We start from the raw sequence: 24,016 nt of genomic DNA on the forward strand, positions 1-24,016 counted from the left end.
TTTGACTTGCCAGTGCATGGCTAAGTGTTCCTCCAAAGTTTGCATTTATACAGATATCTTAAAGGAAAACTTGGGGAGAGAGATTTTTCTAGTAACAATGAAAGAATATATGACTCGGAGCATTTCATTCACAGTTCTCTAGTTCTACCATCAAAGAACTATGAACATTTACATCTAAATTTGCAAAGGAAACTTGAAATCTGCCACAAATCCATAAGAATCTCTGATTTGTTAAATAATATCCCTTTAGGGGTCACCTCTATATATGTAAATGATATCCTCCTATAGTAAGAGTAACCTCCAGTCCTACTAGCCTAGTGCAAAATAATGTCTCACATTGTTTGTACAGAAACAACTCCACCCAGGAAAGTACATCCTCATTCTTGTCCCTCCTTCTCATAGCCTCCCTGTGCAAAGAGAACGTGTATGTGGCAGTTAGCAAATGTTTCACTCTTACAAAAAGTGAATTATGAAAAAAAATTATAAGGATTTATTTTAATTAGGAGAATGAATAAAGCTATTTTAGCGTCAGGTAAGTCCACTGGAGACAAAAAGAATAGCAGAGACTTATAAGAGCAAAGTATATAACGCTCATCACTCATAGCCACAGCACACTCAGGGAGGATGGGTAGGCGTCTGAGTCCTCTCTAGCCCACCTATCTCCCATTGCCTTGCTGATCAGGCACCAGCTTTCTTGGAACTTTTCATTTTCTCAGCCTGTGGACAAAGAACTGACCATACCTGAGCAGATGACTCCTGCATCTTCTTGATGATTGCAGTTGTGTTGCCGCCATCCCCAGGAAGGGCACCTCCATACTTGGGACTCCTCTCCTCTGCAGTTCACTTCATCCAGCCAGATGGGCCCTGATCCCCTCCCGAAGAAGGAAGAGACAGTGGCGTCCAGGGCTTCTCCACAGCCCAGCTGCTTGCACACCACGCGGGCATCTTCCAGGTCCCAGCTGTCATCACAGATGGTGCCCCAGGAGCCCTGGTCAAGGATCTCCACTCTCCCAGAGCAGCGACCACCTCCATCCACCAGGCGGATCTGTCTGCTGTCTGAGCAGAGAGAAATGGGATACCAGGGGTTGGGAAGGGTTTTCTGTCCTCTGGGACCCCCACCTGAGCAGTAGGGGGCGCTCTCCTCTGAGGCTGCCAACCCTGCTGGTTCAGACACAGAGTTGTTGCAATGGGGCAGCAGCTGGGTCTGGTTTTTTATACCAGTGGCAAGAGAATAATGAGGTTGAAAAATAGGAAGAAAATAAAACAGGAAGTAAGTTGAAAACACTCTAGTGAGTAGTCTGAGACAGAAGGTGGTACAAGGTCCTATCAGAGTTAACATTCTGATCTGTAGAATTCTGCACAGCATCAGAGAAAGATTTACAGGAAATGTTAGTCTCTCTACCCGGAGCAGTTAAATGAGTTCAGAGTCACAGGAATGAGCTGGCAGCTGGATGGATTCCTTTTAAAGCACACACATTTTGATGCCGTTGACCTAAGAGTTAAAGGGGTTGAGTAAAGGGAGTGGAGTCAGGCCTTATCAGATGCCTCAGATAGCAATCATGAATCCTCTACCATTAGAATCCTTCTCCTTGGTACAGTCATTCAGAGCTGAAAAACAAATGGATTCTGTGATATCTTGGTTTACCCCAGAATATTTCATTTGTGGTTCTAAGCTTCAGACTTCAGATCTGGATACTTACTTTCAAAGAATGTGATCTCTTTGAGTTGACTGAACAACTTTGCATGAGAAATGATGTCAGGGAACACTGACACTGGCAAGATGCCATTGGAAATCATAGAGTGTTGCTTCTTCTCCCAAAAAATATAATCCCTCCTTGGACTTTGTGTCAAGAATCTCTGTTATTCAAATTTTGGAGTTATGTGGTCTTTAGGGGGAAACAGTGTGTATGTTTGCTTAGTCACTTCAGTCATGTTCAACTCTTTAAGACCCTATGAACTGTAGCCCACCAGGCTCTTCTGCCCATGGGATTCTCCAGGCAAGAATACTGGAGTGGGTTGCCATGCAGTCCTCCAGGGGATCTTCCTGACCCAGTGATCTAACCAGTGTCTCCTGCATTGCAGGTGGATTCTTTACAGCTGAGCCACTGGCAAAGTTCTTCTAGTTCTATCACTGAGCAGAAATAGGTCACATTCATGCAAGCCCTTGAACAAATAATATTAACAAGCTCACTGTATTATTCTCTCCATTTATACATAAAAGTGATGTAAAGAAGGGTTAAAGAATGTCTATCAATGTTGCACTTTAAGTAAATGATGAAGTAGAGAATTAAACCTAAAATTTTCCACTTCGATGGAGAATGGAGGAATTCACAGCAGGCCAATGTGTTTTGCTGGGTCTTGCTGGATACAACTTAAAAAGCTGAAAAATGTTTTTTAAGAAACAGTAAATGTTACTTTCCCAACAAAGGTCCATCTAGTCAAGGCTATGGTTTTTCCAGTAGTCATGTATGGATGTGAGAGAAGGACTATGAAGAAAGCTGAGCACCAAAGAATTGATGCTTTTGAACTGTGGTGTTGGAGAAGACTCTTGAGAGTCCCTTGGACTGCAAGGAGATCCAAACAGTCCATTCTAAAGGAGATCAGCCCTGGGATTTCTTTGGAAGGAATGACGCTAAAGCTGAAACTCCAGTACTTTGGCCACCTCGTGCGAAGAGTTGACTCATTGGAAAAGACTCTGATGCTGGGAGGGATTGGGGGCAGGAGGAGAAGGGGACAACAGAGGATGAGATGGCTGGATGGCATCACCGACTCGATGGACGTGAGTTTGAGTGAACTCCGGGAGTTGGTGATGGACAGGAAGGCCTGGTGTGCTGCAATTCATGGGGCCACAAAGAGTCAGACACTACTGAGCGACTGAACTGAACTGAACTGAAATGTATTCAACATTTGTTGATACAACATGGACTAAATATGCTAAAATTCTAAAGAGTGGAGGTTATTTCAATGTTAGCCAAGGATCTATAGCTTCTTTTTCTCTGGGAATTTGCTGATTCATTGCATAATTTAATGATTCTGAATCTAGTCTTGGGCAAGCAGAGGACTATTGTTGTGACAGGAAACCAGCATAATTTGGGAGTTACCTGGTGCTGGAGTGACAAAATTAGAGTCTTGAGAGCCTCTCTCACACAACACATTTTCTCCTCAAATATCTGCCCAGTATATAAGCTGTGAAGGACAGGAGGCTAAAGAACTATATAAAAAGACTTGGAAAGCAGAGTCTTTCTCATTCTCTTGGGTACTGAGCTACCAAAGAATCCAGGCTCTGAACTGAAATGTCTGAAATCCCCTGTCACAGGGACAGAAAAATCACAGGTGGACCGGGTACTACCAAAACTGCAACCCACACTTATTACAGCTCAGTTTTAGGTTATATTTAGATGTTTGAGTGATGTACACCCCTTCCCCCATCTGCCTAGCAAAACAAAGGGTAGATCCTTTCAGGTATTAGAAAATGTATCAGGAGTATCTTACTTTTTCATATATAATTTATAGCATTCAATAAAAAATGACATGACATTTGACAAGTTAGGATAACACGACAAATGACCAAAGTGAAAAAAAGAGATAAGAGAATGCAGAGACACACATGATAGAAATGCATAAGGATTTTAACTACAATCAGTGTATTTAGGCAAAAAGAGAGAAGGGGAGAATATACAGGTAAAAAGATGAAAAAATTAACAAATAATCATAAACAAATAAAAATAGCAATGGAACCATTGTTGACCTAAAATAAAATATCTAGGGTTAAAAGTGAATGGGTAAGTCAAACAAATTTTAGATAGAACTTAGAATACAGTGATTTAGAGGAGTCATAAAGATGAGAGATGAGAAGGAAAAGAAAGAGTAGGAGAGGGAGAAGAGATACAGAGACAGAGAGACAGAACTACAGAAGTTATATTTGAAGGTATAATGATAGAGAATTTTTTAAAAATATAAATGGAAGAGTTTTCATAAACTTCCTAGTAAAGCTGCTGAAAATTAAAAGGAAAAAGGAAAATCTGAAATAATAACAGATTTATTTAATACTAAAGGAAGGGGGAAAAAAGGGAGAGAAAAAGGGACATAAAGCATGTGGATCAATTAAAAGCAAATGGCAGATACCAATACATCAATATCAGTAATTGCATTTACAGTGAATGGATTAAGATAAAACAAAACTGATGCAAATGTTACTTGCAAAATGATAACCTTATATTATGAAAACAAAGAAAGGCTGAAAGTACAATGATGGAAAAAATGTACTAACTATAAGAAAACTGGAGTAGCTTTATCAATGTCCCAGAAAGTAGACTTTAGGAAAAGATACACTAATTGACAGTAGTGCTGAGAGGGCATCAGAGGGCAGACAGACTGAAACCACAATCACAGAAAACTAGCCAACCTGATCATATGGACCACAGCCTTGTCTAACTCAATGAAAGTAAACCAGGCTGTATAGGGCCAACCAAGATGGACAGGTCATGGTGGAGAGGTCTGACAAAATGTGGTCCACTGGAGAAGGGAATGGCAAACCACTGAAGTATTCTTGCCTTGAAAAACCCCATGAACAGTATGAAAAGGCAAAAAGATAGGACACTGAAAGATGAACTCCCCAGGTCAGTAGGTGCCCAATATGTTACTGGAGATCAGTGGAGAAATAACTCCAAAAAGAATGAAGGTAGGGAGCCAAAGCAAAAACAATACCCAGTTGTGAATGTGACTGGTGATAGAAGCAAGGTCCAATGGTGTAAAGAGCAATATTGCATAGGAACCTGGAATCTTAGGTCCATGAATGAAGGAAAATTGGAAGTGGTCAAACAGGAGATGGCAACAGTGAATGTCAACATTCTAGGAATCGGTGAACTAAAATGGACTGGAATAGGTGAATTTAACTCATATGACCATTATATCTACTACTATGGGCAGGAATCACTTAGAAGAAATGGAGTAACCATCATAGTCAACAAAAGAGTCTGAAATGCAGTACTTGGATGCAATCACAAAAACAACAGAATGATCTCTCTGTTCATTTCCAAGGCAAACCATTCAATATCACAGTAATCCAAGTCTATGCCCCAACCAGTAATGCTGAAGAAGCAGAAGTTGAATGGTTCTATGAAGACCTACGCGACTTTTTAGAACTAACACCCAAAAAAGATGTCCTTTTCATTATAGGGGACTGGAATGCAAAAGTATGAAGTCAAGAAACACCTGGAGTAACAGGCAAAGTTGACCTCGGAGTACAGAATGAAGCAGGGCAAAGGCTAAGAGAGTTTTGCCAAGAAAACACACTGATCATAGCAAACACCCTCTTCCAACAACACAAGAGAAGACTCTACACAGGGACATCACCAGATGGCCGACACTGAAATCAGATAGATTACATTCTTCGCAGCCAAAGATGGAGAAGCTCTGTACAGGCAGCAAAAACAAGACCAGGAGTTGACTGTGGCTCAGAGCATGAACTCCTTATTGCCAAATTCAGACTTAAATTGAAGAAAGTGGGGAAAAACACTAGACCATTCAGGTATGACCTAAATCAAATCCCTTATGACTATACGGTGGAAGTGAGAAGTAGATTTAAGGGACTAGATCTGATAGACAGAGTGCCTGATAAACTATGGACAGAGGTTCGTGACACTGTACAGGAGACAGAAATCAAGACCATCCCCAAGAAAAAGAAATACAAAAAAGCAAAATGGCTGTCTGAGGAGGCCTTACAAATAGCTGTGAAAAGAAGGAAAGCAAAAAGCAAAGGAGAAAAGGAAAGATATACCCATGTGAATGCAGAGTTCCAAAAAATAGCAAGGAGAGATAAGAAATCCTTCCTTGGTGATCAGTGCAAAGAAATAGAGGAAAACAAAAGAATGGGAAAGACTAGAAATCTCTTCAAGAAAATTAGAGATACCAAGGGAACATTTCATGCAAAGATGAATAAAAGACAGAAAGGGTATGGACCTAACAGAAGCAGAAGATATTAAGAAGAGGTGGCAAGAATACACAGAAGAACTGTACAAAAAAGATCTTCACAACCCAGATAATCACAATGGTGTGATCACTGACCTAGAGCCAGACATCCTGGAATGTGAAGTCAAGTGGGCCTTAGGAAGCATCACTACTAACAAAGCTAGTGGAGGTGATGGAATTCCAGTTGACCTATTTCAAATCCTGATGATGCTGTGAAGGTGCTGCACTCAATATGCCAGCAAATTTGGAAAACTCAGCAGTGGCCACAGGACTGGAAAAGGGCAGTTTTCATTCCAATCCCAAAGAAAGGCAATGCCAAAGAATGTTCAAACTACCATACAATTGCACTCATCTCACACACTAGTAAAGTAATGCTCAAAATTCTCCAAGCCAGGCTTCAGCAATACGTGAACTGTGAACTTCCTGATGTTCAAGCTGGTTTTAGAAAAGGCAGAGGGGGAGTTGCTGCAGGTCCTGAAGCGCGGGCTGCAGCAGGTCAGCGGCCACGGTGGCCTCCGCGGCTATCTACAAGTCTTGTTCAGGGCGAATGATGTGAGGGTTGGCACATTAGTGGGAGAAGACAAATATGGAAATAAATACTATGAAGACAACAAGCAGTTTTTTGGCCGACACAGATGGGTTATATATACTACTGAAATGAATGGCAAAAACACATTCTGGGATGTGGATGGAAGCATGGTGCCCCCTGAATGGCATCGTTGACTTCACTGTATGACTGATGATCCTCCAACAGTAAAACCACCTACTGCTCGTAAATTCATTTGGACAAACCATAAATTCAATCTGAGTGGCACTCCACAACAGTACGTACCTTATTCCACCACTAGAAAGAAGATTCAGGAGTGGGTCCCACCTTTGACACCTTACAAGTAAAGACAATGAAAAGCAATTTACGTATAAAATATGGGGCTTTTCCTATAATTGTACTGCTTACTGTTAACTTGATTAAAGTTATTTGATTAAAAAAAAAAAAAGAAAGAAAAGGCAGAGGAACCAGAGATCAAATTGCCAACATCTGTTGGATCATTGAAAAAGCAAGAGAGTTCCAGGAAAACATCTATTTCTGCTTTATTGACTATGCCAAAGCCTTTGACTGTGGATCACAATAAACTGTGGAAAATTCTGAAAGAGATGGGAATACTAGACCACCTTGCCTGCCTCTTAAGAAACCTGTATGCATGTCATAAAGCAACAGTTAGAACTGGACATGGAACAACAGACTAGTTCCAAATAGGAAAAAGAGTACCTCAAGGCTGTATATTGTCATCCTGCTTATTTAACTTAAATACAGAATACCACATGAGAAATGCTGGGCTGGATGAAGCACAAGCTGGAATCAAGATTGCTGGGAGACATATCAGTAACCTCAGATATGCAGATGACACCACCCTTATGGCAGAAAGTGAAGAACTAAAGAGCCTCTTGACGAAAGTGAAAGAGGAGAGTGAAAAAGTTGGCTTAAAGCTCAACATTCAGGAAACAAAATCACGGCATCTGGTCCCATCACTTCATGGCAAATAGATATGGAAACAGTGGAAACAGTAGCTGACTTTATTTTGGGGGCTCCAAAATCACTGCAGATGGTGATTGCAGCCATGAAATTAAAAGACGCTTGCTCCTTGGAAGGAAAGTTATAACCAATCTAGACAGCATACTAAAAAGCAGAGACATTACTTTGCCAACAAATGTCCATCTAGTCAGAAGGTATGGTTTTTCTAGTAGTCATGTGTGGATGTGAGAGTTGGACTGTAAAGAAAGCTGAGCAATGGAGAATTGATGCTTTTGAACTGTGGTGTTGGAGAAGACTCTTGAGAGTCCCTTGGACTGCAAGGACATCCAACCAGTCCATCCTAAAGGAGATCAGTCCTGAGTGCTCACTGGAAGGACTGATGTTGAAGCTGAAACTCCAATATTTTGGCCACCTGATGTGAAGAGCTGACTCATTTCAAAAGACCCCGATGCTGAGAAAGATTGGGGGCAGAAGGAGAAGGGGATGACAGAGGATGAGATTGCTGGATGACATCACTGACTCAATGGACATGAGTTTGGGTAAACTCTGGGAGTTGGTGGTGGACAGGGCAGCCTGGGGTGCTGCAGTCCATGGGATCGCAAAGAGTCGGACACAACTTAGCGGCCGAACTGAACTGAACCGAACACTAATTGAATGAAAGAGAGAATTTTCATGATTATAATGAGATGCACCCTTAATAAAGATATAAACATCAAAATTCAAGAAAGGTAACAGAACATAGCTTTGAAATATACTTGACAGAGTGAAAAGAAGAAATAGGCAAAATCACAATCAAAATGGGGGATTTTTACTGTATCTTTTTCAATAGCATACAGACCAGACATACAAAAAACAAAGAATACAGTAGATGTACAACAAAATAATCAGCACATTTAACAAAGCAACACATAGAGCAATGACCCAACAATGCAAGAGTTCACATTATTGTAAATGCACTAGGAACAATTATCAAAAATGACCACATAATAGGACAAAATATTTCACTCTTTGAATTCATACAGAGTATTTACTCTGACCACAGTGGAATAAAATTAAGAATTAAAAAGAAAATATTGTTAGCCATCCCTATTTTGTGAAATTCAGCGGCACCCTTCCAAAAAACACCTGAGTCTGGGAATAAATTTAAAATTTACCAAATATTGTGAAATAATGATAATAAAAATACAATAATAATGATAACAAACACAAAATAATTATATTATCATAAATTCTTCTAATGAAACTCAAGTAGTGCCTAAGGAATATTTATAGCCTAGATTTAGAGAAGAGGAAAGACTGAAAGTGAAAAAAATGTAAGCTTCAATTAAGAAACTAGGAGATGAGAAAGCCTAAAGAATAGAGAATGTTGGAGTTAATTTAAAAAGGAACAATAATGAACAGAAAAGAAGGTAAGCATAAGATGGAAAACATAGGAAAAAACCCTTTAAACATGGCTCATTGAAAATTGATGAACACTGATCAATACCAATGAAGAGCAGAGAGTAAATGAAGTTAACAAAACCAAGAATGAAAAGGGACATCACTACAAATCATACAGATTTTTTGGTCATAGTTTTTGTGTTGTTGTTTGTTTGTTTTTGGCTGTGCTGTGGCTCATGGGATCTTAGTTCCCAGGTCAGGGATTGAACCTGGACCCGTGACAGTGAAAGTCCAGAGATTTAACCCTCGGATTGCATAGCTTTATTAATAAAATTTATACATTTCATGTGGATAAATACACAGAAAGTGTCAATTTCTCCACAGCCTTGCAAACACTTAGGTGTCTTTAAAAAAAAAAAAAAACAGTCATTCTGACATGTGTGAGATGATATCTTTCTGGTTTTGATTTACATTTCCCTGATGATTGACAATGTCAAGCATTTTTCATACACCCACTAGCCATTTGTATGTCTTCTTTAGAGAAATGTCTGTTCAAGCCCTTGGCCTACTTTTTAATTCAGTTGTTAAGTTTTGGATTTTTTTCCTTGAGTTGCAGGAGTTCCTTATTTGTTTGCAAATTAATACCTTATATAATTTGTGCTAGCTTGCTTTTTCACTCTGTTGATGTTTCCTTTGGCTTGAAGATTTTTAGTTTGACATATTCCCACTTGTCTATTTTTGCTTTGTTGCCTGTACTTTTGACATCATATCCATGAAATCATGAAGCAATGTGTTTTTATTTTGTGATGAAGCTATCATATATCTAAAATATAATTCTTTTTTTTAATTTTATTTTATTTTTAAACTTTACATAATTGTATTAGTTTTGCCAAATATCAAAATGAATCTGCCACAGGTATACATGTGTTCTTATCTGGTGATGATATTATACAATCACACATAGTAAAATAAATTCAGATAAATAAATGAATTCAAAACCTAATTTTGCAGTATATTTCTGCAAATAATTTTACAGTTTTACAGTTTTTACAGTTTTACAGTTTTACAGAAATTTCTGCAAATAATTTTACAGTTCCACTAAAGAATATTCAAAACCTAATTTTGAATTCATTTATTTATCTGAATTTATTTTACTATGTGTGATTGTATAATATCATCACCAGATAAGAACACATGAAACATTTCATTAAAGGCAGAAGTCAAAAAAGTAAACCATTATAGATTTGATAACATAACCCCCCCATTCACATATATAACCTTAAACATATATGCAAAAAATGGGGGAAATATTTACAAAAATATTTAAGAAAGAGTAAGTGATGTTTGTTTATAAGACTATAAAGAAAGCTGAGCACCTAAGAATTGATGCTTTTGAACTGTGGTGTTGGACAAGACTCTTGAGAGTCCCTTGAACTGCAAGGAAATCCAACCAGTCCATCTTAAAGGAGATCAGTCCTGAGTGTTCATTGGAAGGACTGATGTTGAAGCTGACACAACTGAGCGACTGAACTGAAGTGATGTTTGTTTATAGAGAGTTCCTATAAATAAATAAAAATTTTAAAACATTCTAGAGAAAAAAATATTGTCATGAAAGATATCTTAACTGTAATAATGAGGTGGATGAAACTGGAGCCTATTATACAGAGTGAACTAAGCCAGAAAGAAAAACACCAATACAGTATATTAACGCATATATATGGAATTTAGAAAGATGGTAACGATAACCCTGTGTGCGAGACAGCAAAAGAGACAGATGTATAGAACAGTCTTTTGGACTCTGTGGGAGAGGGCAAGGGTGGGATGATTTGGGAGAATGGCATTGAAACATGTATAATATCATATATGAAACAAGTCGCCAGTCCAGGTTCGATGCATGATACTGGTTTCTTGGAGCTGGTGCACTGAGATGACCCAGAGGGATGGTATGGGGAGGGAGGAGAGAGGGGGGTTCAGGATGGGGAACACGTGTATACATGTGGTGGATTCATGTTGATGTATGGCAAAACCAATACAATATTGTAAAGCAATTAACCTCCAATTAAAATAAATAAATTTATATTAAAAAAGAAAAAAGAAAAAAAACTGTAATATAGGAAAGAAGATAATATTTTTGTATATAGTGTTTGTGAAAGTTGCTCAGTCATGTCCAACTCTTTACGACCCCATGGAGTATACAATCCATGGAATTCTCTAGGACAAAATACTGGAGTGGGTAGCCTTTCCCTTCTCCAGGGGTCTTCCCAAGCCAGGGATTGCACCTAGGTTTCCCACATTGCAGGCAGATTCTTTACCTGCAGAGTCATCAGGGAAGCCCAAGAATACTGGAGTGAGTAGCCTATCCCTTCTCCAGTGGATCTTCCCGACCCAGGAATCAAACCGGGGTCTCCTGCATTGTAGGCGGATTCTTTACCAGCTTAGCTATCAGGGAAGCCCTAATGTGGATTAAAAAAAAAAAAAACATGATGCATGTTCTTATGTCGACTATGAAGAGAATAATGCTGTCTTTGAAAATTAATTATTTATTTGGTTGTCCTGGGTCTTAGTTGCAGCATGCAAATTCTTACTTGTGGGATCATAAGAAAAAAAATTGTAACTACATGTGGTGATGGATATTACTGTACATGTGGTGATGATTTCCCAATATGTACAAAAACATAAACACTATGTTTTGCACTTAGAACTAATATAATGTTACAAGAATTACATCTCAATTAAAAATTTTAACAAACAAGAGTGGAATATGTGGATAAAATTAATTTCATCCTTACCTCATTTAGGCTTCTCTGGTGACTCAGACGGTAAAGAATCTGACTGCAGTGTGGGAGACTCAATTGTGATACCTAGGTTGGGATGATCCCCTGGAGAAAGGAATGGAAACCCATTCCAGTATTCTTGCCTGGAGAATTCCATGGACAGAGGAGCCTGGCAGGCTATAGTCCACGCAGACACAAAGAGTCAGACACAACTGAGTTGGACACTAACATTTTCACTTAATGTCATTTTGTGGACCCAAATTAAACTCATCACTTAGATTTTAAAATATCAAATCTCACTGCATCCTACAAGGTTGGGACAGACACACAGAAACAGACAGTAAATCACCTGCACACCAGATATAGGCTTCCTCCTTTGGAGAGCATGAAGTGTAATTCCAAGGGTCAGAAGGACACTGCCAGAGAGAGGTGTCAGTTTTCCGACACTGGATTCCATCCACCCACTGTGGCCTAAAACCTTCTCTAAGAGCAACAGAAGAGTTGAGGGTTCCACTGTCCCCACAGCCAAGCTGTCTGCAGATCGTGGACACAGTGATGTCTTCCATGGGGTTACGGCAGACACTGCCCCAGGTCCCATTGTAGAAAACTTCCAGCCACCCAGCACACTGCTGGTCCTCACTCACCATCCTGAGGGCCAGGAACTCTAAGGTTGAAAGAGGAGGAGACAGGACACAGTGAAAATTTTGCTGCATGTTCTAGGTTTTCCTTTCTTCTAGAAATAATAAACATTCATCTCTGACCTTGTTCAAGAGATACCCACTAGATGACAAGACTGACATCACCGCCCTTTTAACTGACTTTGTCCATTTGTATCTGTCTTTCTATTTCTACCACAATGGTGTAGTGGATATGAATTGAGAGGAAGACCAAACTGTGTGGGCGCTAGTCAGGGAGGGGCAGCTGAATTCTGGTTCCTAACAAAATCTTTGAAGAGTATGTTAAGGGATGTGATGTGGATATTAGGGAGATAGGCAGAATAATTAACCCCAAAATGTCTACATCCCAGGCTCTGCAACCTGTGAATATGTTACCATACCTGACAAAAAGGATTTACAGATGTGATTAAGATAAGGACCTTGGGATGGTGAGATTAAGATAGAATATTGTATGAACAATGTGAGCCCAGTCTGAGCACATCCTTGGACCCACTATCCTTAAACATGGAATACATTTCTTAGCTCTGCCTAAAGAGAGAAATGTGACTCTGGCTAATATCTGGAGGCCTGCAGCATTTCTGGCCTGATAATGGATGAAGGAGGCTGTGAATCAAGGGATGTAGACAGTGTCTAGAAGCTTGAGAATTCCATGGACAGAGGGGCAGGGCAGGATATAGTCCATGGGATCGCAAAGAGTCAGACACGATTGTGCGACTTTCTTTTTTTTTTTTTTTTTAATCTAGAACATTGAAAAGACAAGAAATAGATTCTCCCCCAAAGGAAATAAATATATGTTGTTTTAACCCACTAATTTAAAATTGTTACTGAAGCAAACGGAAACTAGTACCGTGGGTTTAAATTTTTTGTATGTAACTGGAGAGAGAGCCCTGCTTTCAAGAAAAACTGTAAAAATCGGCTCTGCCAGGAAACACTGCTGAGAAGAGACGACCAGATCCGCAGCTGCTGCGGGAGGAAGTGAAAGCACATCGTCTTCACGTCTGCTGGAAAGACAGGCTCCATGGGAGGAAGCCTCCTTCGCTGGTCCTTTCAGCATCTCTCCCTCAGGGCTCAGACCCCGTCCTCCAAGGCCCCACCCCTCCCCCAGCCGGTGGACAGTGTGCAGCTCAGACCTGAGCAGATGACCCCCGCGTCCTGCTTGTGTCTGCAGTTGTGCTGCCCCCAGCCCCGGGAAGGGCACCTCCACACGTGGGACTCCTTTCCTGTGCAGTTCAAGTTGTCCAACCAGATGGGCCCTGATCCTGCCCCGAAGTGAGCAGACCCCGTGGCATTGAGGGCTTCTCCACAGCCCAGCTGCCTGCACACCACGCGGGCATCGTCCAGGTCCCAGCCGTCATCACAGATGGTGCCCCAGGAGCCCTGGTCAAGGATCTCCACTCTCCCGGCGCAGGGACCGCCCCCGTCCACCAGGCGGAGCTGCCTGCTGTCTGAGGAGAGAGAAATGGGACAATGGGGCATCGACCTGGGGAATGAGAAGGGTCTACTGTCCTGTGGGACCCTCACCTGAGCAGTAGGGGGCGCTGTCCTCTGAGGCCGCAGAGCCTGTAGGTTGAGACACGGAGTCGTTGCACTGGGGAAGCACCTGGATCTGGTTTCCTGAAGAAACAACAATGATCAGAAGTCTGGAAGGGTTGAAGAACAGGAAACTGAATTAAGGGAAATAATGACTTTGTTAGTTAGTTAGTTAGTTAGTTCAGTCACTCAGTCGTGTCCGACTCTTTGAGACCCCATGAATTGCAGCAGGCCAGGCCTCTCTGTCCATCACCATCTCCTGGAGTTCACTCAGACTCACCTCCATTGAGTCGGTGATGCCATCCAGCCATCTCATCCTCTGTCATCCCCTTCTCCTGCCCCCAATCCCTCCTGATGGAGCTCATATGAAAGCTGTATCCAGTTCACTTCAGTTCATTCACTCAGTCATGTCTGACTCTTTGCAACCCCATGAACCACAGCACGCAAGGCCTCCTTGTCCATCACCAACTCCCGGAGTCCACCCAAACCCATGTCCATCCAGTCGATGATACCATCCAACCATCTCATCCTCTATCCTCCCCTTCTCCTCCTGCCATCACTCTTTCCCAGCATCAGGGCCTTTTCACATGATAGAGTTCTTCACATCAGGTAGCCAAAGTACCGGGAGTTTCAGCTTCATCAGTCCTTCCAATGAACACCCAGGACTGATCTCTTCTAAGATGGACTAGTTGGATCTCCTTGCAGTCCAAGGGACTCTCGAGAGTCTTCTCCAACACCACAGTTCAAAGCATCAATTCTTTGGTGCTCAGCTTTCTTTATAGTCCAACTGTCATATCCATACATGACTACTGGAAAAACCATAGCTTCTGACTAGATGGAACTTTGTTGACAAAGTATTGTCTCTGCTTTTTAATATGCTGTCTAGGTTGGTCATAACTTTCCTTCCAAGGAGTAAGCGTTTTTTAAGTTCTTGGCTACAGTCACCATCTGCAGTGATTTTGGAGCCCAAAAAAATAAAGTCAGCCACTTCTTCCACTGTTTCCCCATCTATTTCCCACAAAGTGATGGTGCCAGATGCCATGATCGTCATTTTCTGAATGTTGAGCTTTAAGCCAACTTCTTCACTCTCCTCTTTCACCTTCATCAAGAGGCTTTTCAGTTCTTCTTCACTTTCCTCCATAAGGGTGGTGTCATCTGCACATCTGAGGTTATTGATATTTCTCCCAGCAATCTTGATTCCAGCTTGTGCTTCATCCAACCCAGTGTTTCTCATGATGTACTCTGCATATAAGTTAAATAAACAGGGTGACAATATACGGCCTTGATGTACTCCTTTTCCTATTTGGAAACAGTCTGTTGTTCCATGTCCAGTTCTAACTGTTGCTTTATGACATGCATACAGGTTTCTCAAGAGGCAGATCAGGTGGTCTGGTATTCCCATCTCTTTCAGAATTTTCCACAGTTTATTGTGATCCACACAGTCAAAGGCTTTGGCATAGTCAATAAAGCAGAAATAAATGTTTTTCTGGAACTCTCTTGCTTTTTTGATGATCCAACAGATGTTGGCAATTTGATCTCTGGTTCCTCTGCCTTTTCTAAAGCCAGCTTGAACATCTGGAAGTTCATGGATCACATATTGCTGAAGCCTGGCTTGGAGAATTTTGAGCATCACTTTCCTAGCATGTGAGATGAGTACAATTGTGCGGTAGTTTGAGCATTCTTTGGGGTTGGAATGAAAAGTGAGCTTTTCCAGTCCTGTGGCCACTGCTGAGTTTTCCAAATTTGCTGACATATTGCATGCAGCACTTTCACAGCATCATCTTTCAGATTTGAAAGAGCTCAACTGGAATTCCATCACCTCCACCAGCTTTGTTAGTAGTGATGCTTCCTAATGCCCATTTGACTTCACATTCCAGGGTGTCTGGCTCTAGGTGAGTGTGAGTGATCACACCATCATCATTATCCAGGTTGTGAAGATCTTTTTTGTACAGTTCTATGTATTCTTGCCACCTCTTCTTAATATCTTCTGTTTCTGTTAGGTCCATACCATTTCTATCCTTTATTGACCCCATCTTTGCATAAAATGTTCCCTTGGTATCTCTAATTTTCTTGAAGAGATCTCTAGTCTTTCCAATTCTGTTGTTTTCCTCTATTTATTTGCATTGATCACTGAGGAAGGCTTTCTTATCTCCTTGCTATTCTTTGGAACCCTGCTTTCAAATGGGTATATATTTCCTTTTCTCCTTTGTTTTCTGCTTCCCTTCTTTTCACACCTATTTGGAAGGCCTCCTCAGACAGCCATTTTCTTTTTTTGCATTTCTTCTTGGGGATGGTCTTGATTCCTGTCCCCTGTGCAATGTCATGAACCTTTGTCCATAGTTCATCAGGCATTCTGTCTATCAGATCTAGTCCCTTAAATCTACTTCTCACTTCCACCGTATAGTCATAAGGGACTTGATTTAGATCATATATGAATGGTCTAGTGCTTTTCCGCACTTTCTTCAATTTAAGTCTGAATCTGGCAATAAGGAGTTCATGATCTGAGCTACAGTCAGCTCCCAGTCTTGTTTTTGCTGCCTGTATAGAGCTTTTCCATCTTTGGCTGCAAAGAATATAATCAATCTGATTTCGGTTGTGACCATCTGGTGATGTCCATGTGTAGAGTCTTCTCTTGTGTTCTTGGAAGAGGATGTTTGCTATGAAAGCCGTGACCCAGCAGTAAAGTTATCATACTCTTATTGTTCACCTTCTCTGTGGAGAGTTCTGCTTCTGACAGTATCACAATTTTTGTTTTAACCCAAGTGTTGCTATAAGAATGAGTTAAATAAGTTGTTGTATCCCTATATCTATCCCTGTGCTGTGCTTAGTTGCTCAGTCATGTCAGATTGTTTGTGACCCCCATGGACTATAGCCCACCAGGCTCCTCTGCCCATAGGATTTTTCAAGCAAGAATACTGGAGTGGTTTGCCATGCCCTCCTCCAGGGGATCTTCCCAATCCAGGGATCAAACCCAGGTCTCCCGCATTGCAGCCAGATTTTTTACCATCTGAGTCACCAAGGAAGGCCAAATCTATCCATAAGTAAAAGCAAAACAAAATTCTTTCTGAAGGATTTCTATAATTTCTTCAATGTCTAACTTTAAAACAAACACTTAAATAAAATAGATCTCGTGAAAAACAGAAAGGAAAAAGGAGACATTGGAAAGAATTTCCCAGATTTTTCACCTGCTAGATTTACCTGACAGAGAATTTAAATAGCCACGATTAAAGTGTTTATGGAAATAATAAACAAAATGTGTATCTTTGCAGAGAAATGATAACAAAAGTGAAGTACTTCTAGAGCTGAAAAATGTGTTGGCTGAAATTAAGAACTAAAGAATAATAGTAGTCATGCACTAGCTCAGCATAAGGTGGAAACATCACAGTGCAAGATCAGAGGATAGTCTTCAATGTAGAAATTCAGGTCACATAACAAGAGTTCTGGTGACATTGTTGTATAGAAGATTTTCCCCCCAAATTTAGCCCAGTTCAGTTCAGTCACTCAGTCATGTCCAACTCTTTGTGACCCCATTGGCTGCACCTCGCCAGACTTCCCTGTCCATCACCAACTCCTGGAGCTTGCTCAAACTCATGTCCATCAAGTCGGTGATGCCATCCAACCATCTCATCCTCTGTCATCCCTTTCTTCTCCCACCCTCAATCTTACAGCATCAGGGTCTTTTCCAATGAGTCAATTCTTCTCATCAGGTAGCCAAAGTATTGCAGCTTCAGCTTCAGAATCAGTCCTTCCAATAAATATTCAGGACTGATTTCCATTAGGACCTACTGGTTTGATCTCATTGCAGTCCAGGGGACTCAGAGCAGTCTTCTCCAACACCACAGTTCAAAAGCATCCATTCTTTGGCGCTCAGCCTTCTTTATGGTCCAACTCTTACATCCATAAATGCCTACTGGAAAAGCCACAGATTTGACCAAATGGACAATTGTCAGCAAAGTAATGTCTCTGCTTTTTAATATGCTGTCTAGGTTTGTCGGAGAAGGCAATGGCACCCCACTCCAGTACTCTTGCCTGGAGAATCCCATGGGCGGAGGAACCTGGTAGGCTGCAGTCTATGGGGTCGCTAAAGAGTCGGACACGACTGAGCGACTTCACTTTCACTTTTCACTTTCATGCATTGGAGAAGGAAATGGCAACCCACTCCAGTGTTCTTGCCTGGAGAATCCCAGGGAAGGGGGAGCCTGGTGGGCTGCCGTCTATGGGGTCGCACAGGGTTGGACACAACTGAAGTGACTTAGCAGCAGCAGGTTTGTCATAGCTTTTCTTCCAAGGAGAAGATGTCTTTTAAAACATGGCTGCAGTCACCATCTACAGTGATTTTGGAGCCCAAGAAAATAAAATCTGTCACTGTTTCCATTGTTTCCCCATCTATTTGCCATGAAGTGATGGGACTGGATGCCTTGATCTTAGTTTTTTGAATGTTGAGTTTTAAGCCAGCTTTTTCACTCTATTCTTTCACTTTCATCAAGAGGCTCTTCAGCTCCTCTTTGCTTTCTGCCATAAAGGTGGTGTCATCAGCATATCTGAGGTTATTGATATTTCTCCTGGCAATCTTGATTCCAGCTTGTGCTTCATCCAGCCCAGCAGTTCACATGATGCACTCTGCGTATAAGTTAAATAAGCAGGGTGACAACATACAGCCTTGACATACACCTTTCCCAGTTTGGAACCAGTCTCTTTTTCCATGTCCAGTTCTAACTATTGCTTCTTGATCTGCATACAGGAGGCAGGTCAGGGGGTCTGGTATTCCCATCTCTTTCAGAATTTTCCACAGTTTGTCATGATCCACACAGTCAAAGGTTTGGCATGGTCAATAAAGCAGAAGTAGATGTTTTTCTGGAACTCTCTTGCTTTTTCTGTGATTCAACAGATGTTAGCAATTTGATCAACATGAAAAGGAAAAACTTTTAGCTGAAGAAAAAGAATATATACTTCATTTTGCTTATGACTTTGGGTCATTAATCAGAAGAAGACTCAGTTTGGCAGTCTTCCAGTGGGGTCTTTCAGTGCTGCAATTAGATGTCACCTGGGGCTGAAGTCATTTAAAGACTTGACTGAACTCTGGTTCTGTAAGGAAATTCCCAGAAGTGTCCTAAGGGTAAAGGAACATCATGGCTTCAACTTAATTCAGAAGGATTTTACATATTCAGGAAGAAATGGGGCAGAAGGGGAATCGAGAAGGAAAGACACTCACACACACACAGAGATTAAAGGGAAATATTGATACTAACATTTAGAAACCCAGGTAAAGGTCATAAAGGAATTTTTATATAACTTTCCCAACATTTTAATGTCTCAAATGACATCAAAATTTTAAAAATTAAAAGATGAAAACAACTCAAAGAGAATTCATTGCCAGGACACTTCCACAAAAATACTCATGACATCAAAAATAAAATACCTAGGAGAAATCCTAGTAGAAGATGGGCAAAATCTCTGAGAAAAATTCAAGATCTAACTGAATGGAAGGATGTATTATGTCAATGATTTGGAAAACTCAACATTGTCAATGTCAATCATCCTCAAATTTCTTTGTCTCCTCTCAAATTTTTAAATGTAATCCCAGTGAAAGTACCCTTAAGCTTTTCTTTTGGCGAAAATGACAAGCTGATTTCTAAATTGATACAAAATACAAGCAACCAAGAATGACCATCACAGTTGGTAAGAAAAGCAACAAATTTAGAGGAGTTAATATAAAGTAACTCTTGTAAATTAAAGTTATTAAGACTAACTACAAAGTTTGAAACTCTGCTCCCGCTGCTGCTAAGTCGCTTCAGTCGTGTCCAACTCTGTGCAACCCCATATATGGCAGCCCACCAGGCTCCCCCGTCCCTGGGATTCCCCAGGCAAGAACACTGGAGTGGGTTGCCATTTCCTTCTCCAATGCATGAAAGTGAAAAGTGAAAGTGAAGTCACTCAGTCGCCCGACTCTTTAGCGATCCCATGGACTGCAGCCTACCAGGCTCCTCCGTCCATAGGATTTTCCAGGCAAGAGTACTGGAGTGGGTTGCCATTGCCTTCTCCGTTGAAACTCTGGGAGATAGTAAAGGACACGGAAGTCTGGTGAGCTGTAGTTCATGGGTCACAAAGAGTCACACATGACTTAGTGATTGAACAACAACAATGACAAAGTTATGATAATTAAGAAAATGCAGTAATGGTGCAAGGATAGACAAATGATAACATGGAACAGAATAGAGAGTCTTAAAAAGGACAGACGTACTTGCCCTTCTGCTTATGACAAAGGCAGCACTGAAGTGGGGAAAAGAATCTTTTCAGAAAAAGATTGAGTAATTGGATGTCCATATGAAACCTGACCCTCTTCTTACACACATATCAATCCCAGAAGGAATGCACAATTATATGCAAGAGAAAGATAATAAAATTTCCATAAGACGCTCATGGAGAATGTTTTTATGATCTTGGAGTAGGCAAAAATTCTCTTTTAAAGGCTATAAGAAGCATTAAATGTACAGGAAAAAGTTGGCAAGTTATGTTTCCATAAGATTAAGAAATGAGTTCATCAAAGGACACCATTTGATTAAGAAAAAGAAAATAAAAGACCAAGGGTTAAACATGGAAAGTAAGTAACACATATTTGCATCCAAAGACATTGTCATGGTAAGTTGTAATATCATATTTATAATAGTCAAGAACTGGAAACAACTCAGATTTAAACTGTCAGTAGAATTGATCAGTACATGGCCATGTGATCATTCAAAGTCATACTCTACAGTAATAAAAAAAAAAATAAAGTGCTACAATATACAACATCATGAGTGAATCCCAAACATAATTTTGAGTCTAAAGAAATTAGATACAAAAGATGCATCATACTGCATCATTTTATATAAAGTTCAAAAATTGATAAAACTTTCTACGTTAGTAGAAGTTCAGTAAGTGCTTTTCCCTGTAGAGAGGGGACGACAGTGACTGTGGTGCTGGGGACATTCTCTCTGTTGCTCTGGGTTGGGGTTCATACTGAGGTCTATACTTACTGCTCCTACACTGTTTTCTATGATTATAAGTAAGCAACAATGTTGCTTAAAAGTATATTATTCCCCTTCACACTTCTTGCCCTGGCCTGAAAAATGAAGGAACAATGAGAAGATCCATATTTCACCAAGAAATATCTGACTTTGAAGTCCATTTTCCCTCACTCTCTGCTCTTGGAAACATTTCACTCCAGGACCATCCTGAGTACCAGTAGCCCTTTCCTCTCTCTTACCTGAGCAGATCACAGAGGCTGTGTTGCCATGGGAACAGTCAGGACCACCCAGGGCAGTCACAGGACAACTCCACAGGAAGGACTCAGCCCCTGAGCAGTGAAATCGGGCTGTTAGGATCTGATCACCTTCTTCCACCAAGTGTGGTCCTCCGGGGGTGGAGATGGCAACTCCACAGCCGAGCTGACGACAGATAACATTGGCATTGGCCAGACTCCAGTGGGAGGCACAGAGCGCTCTCCATTGTCCGGAAATCTTCATCTCCACCTGCCCCTCACACTGAGAGGAGCCGTTTGTCATGAGCCGGACTTCTGAGTATGCTGGTAGAAGAAGACAGAGTTTCAGCAAAATCACATGACTTTCTCACCTGAATAGGGTGTTCACAGAGGTGAAAGGCCTGACCTGCATCTCACCTGAACAAACAACCTGAGCAGATCCACTGTGGTGACACGTGCCCCCTGGACAGGGCACTCTGGGGCAGACCCAGAGCTCAGGCTCCTCCCCCTCACACCTGAACTCTTCAGCCCAGACCTGGGCACTGGACTCTCTGAAGAGCTCATGTCCCAGGACAGACACAGCCTTGCCACAACCCAACTCTGCACAGATGATCTGGGCAGTGGCAAGTGTGAAGTTCCCATCAGACACTGGGATCCAAGCTTCTCCAGAATGCACTTCTACTCGCCCTGAGCAGGGTCCATCCCCTCCAGCCAGACGCACAAATCCTAAGAGCAAACAACAAAACCAGTGTTCATGGTACTGACTTGAAACTGCACATTACAGGCCGTGGTGTGAAAGTTTTTCTTTTTAGAAGTGGAGCATGTAGAGAGTCTTTGATAGTTAGTGTCATAATTGAATTTTCTTGAGCAGGTTTCTAAACAGAAATTCAGGAGGATTACAAGGTCAGTTTGGAGTGGCTGAATCCTAAGAACATACACTTTGAGACTGGTTAGAAATCTGAATTCCTCGGTCTAGGAGCCTAGAAACTACAGAGCCCAATTCAGATCATTGGAATGGCTGAATACTGGAAACACATCTTTTAGCATTGGTTGAAGAAGTGAATTTCTCATTTAGCAGCCTAATACCTACAGATCCAAGGATAATGTGTAATATGCCAGCACTTGAAAGTAGAGATATGCAGAACAGAACCCACCCAGAGAAACATGGGCTATGATATGAGAGACCTAGCATCCAGACAAGCTTAGAAAGCTTTCCTGGAACTTGTGGGGCTAATATTTTGATCAGTTTTCTCTCCCAGGAGTTAGTTCTCAAGTGACTTAGGTGAGGGAAAGTCTTGAGGCTGGATCCATGAGGGGATGCCAACCTGTAGATGGGTGACGCCTCCAGAGAAGAAATATGGACACTATTACTAATTCGTGTTTATGTCATCACATCTTGTCTTTTCAATGGCAAAAATTCCATTAATTTCTTCAGTGACCTTAGTGGGAAAGAAGATGAGTTAAGAAAACTCAGAGAGTCACAGAGAGAGAGTCCCGGCCATCTCTCTTGAAACCCTAGGATTTGTCAAAGGACCTGGTAGAGTGTGTGTTCTCAGTGGGACCTTACCAGACAGCTGAGTTTCCAGATCATCTCCTATTAAAGGTTTTTCTTCTGAAACAGGACTCATAGAAAATGCTAATTGATTTTAATACTATCATTGTACTAATTCTAACAACAGAACAATATGCATTCTTCTCAAGCACAAATGAAATATTCTCCAGGCTAGGTTACAAATAAGTCTTAACAAATTCAAAAATATTAAAATAATATCTTTCATGACCATAATGGGATAGAAATAAAACTCAATAGTAATAAGGAAACAGGAAATTCATGAATATATAAAAATTAAACCACACACTTCTATTTTAAGACTGTTTTCTCTACTTCTATTAAGAATGCCATTGGGATTTAGATAGGAATTGCATTAAATCTGTAGATCACTTTGACAAGTACAGGCATTTTAACAATATTACTTCTTCCAGCCCAGAAGCACAGAATGACTTTCCATTGATTATATTGTCTTTAATTTCTTTCATGCATGTTTTACAATTCTAAAAGAAGATGGCATGTTGAATGGTTTACAATTCTAAAAGGAGGAAGAAGAAGGAGAAGGAGGAGGAAGTGAGCAAACAAACCATCATTTGGAGAGTTCCAAGTTGAAAAAGCCTCAATACAGACAAAATATGTAAATATTTGTGGGAAACACTTGTTGAATAGGTTGTTAGCATATTACATCACCCTCTGCTCCTCCCATCTACCACTTAAGCTGCTATCCTTTTTCATTTCTCCCACTTCAGACAAGCAAACACAATTTTAAAAGACACAGATGAATGGAAAAGAAAATCAGAAAGGATAGCTACTGCTGTAGAAGTAGGGTGTAGGTGGGGCATACGGCAGGCAAGGTGGGATCAAGGAAGTTTTAAAACTAAAGGAGAGAAAAATAAAAGTGTTTTTTTTTTTATTAAAAATAAAAGTTCATCATTTGGTCATTAGAGGAACACATTTTGAACAGAATGAAAATAACCCAATGAAAAAACTTTATTTGATTCATCAAGTACAATTCCCTGATTTTTAGATGTGTTCTGATTATTTATTTCTAAAGTTCTTACTGGTAAAGGACTGCTTAGTGATGCCCAACATCCAACCAAAAAATTATTAGAATTTCCAAAGGGGAAAAATGTAACCCATAACACATTTTAAAAAAATAATCATTTAAATCAACTTCAGAAATTACAGGAATGATTGAATTGGCTGAAGATATCTTTAAACCACTAATATCAATATGCTTAATGAACAATCAAAATAAACAGGGAGGAAAACTAGGAAAAATAAACAAATGAGACTTCTAAAACTGAAAAAATATAGTATTGGAATGAACAATTATTTGGATTAATTACACAAGAGACTAGACAT

The 24,016-nt window shown here is 40.6% G+C and overlaps 1 protein-coding gene and 1 pseudogene across 1 annotated transcript in view; one reads left to right on the forward strand and one right to left on the reverse strand.

Annotated features, from left to right (window-relative positions):
• The window catches only part of LOC133248193 (antigen WC1.1-like), a 144,357-nt gene that overhangs the window by 109,952 nt on the left and 10,389 nt on the right, over nt 1-24,016 (reverse strand). Inside the window, 6 exon segments of the mRNA XM_061418014.1 lie at nt 742-1,056; nt 12,005-12,319; nt 13,463-13,777; nt 13,854-13,946; nt 21,109-21,426; nt 21,520-21,828. Coding sequence (XP_061273998.1) covers nt 742-1,056; nt 12,005-12,319; nt 13,463-13,777; nt 13,854-13,946; nt 21,109-21,426; nt 21,520-21,828 — 1,665 coding nt within the window.
• On the forward strand, nt 3,779-6,974 carry LOC133248628 (NADH dehydrogenase [ubiquinone] 1 alpha subcomplex subunit 12-like; annotated as a pseudogene).

Source organism: Bos javanicus, chromosome 5 (genome assembly GCF_032452875.1).
Source record: "Bos javanicus breed banteng chromosome 5, ARS-OSU_banteng_1.0, whole genome shotgun sequence".
NCBI lineage: Eukaryota > Metazoa > Chordata > Mammalia > Artiodactyla > Bovidae > Bos > Bos javanicus.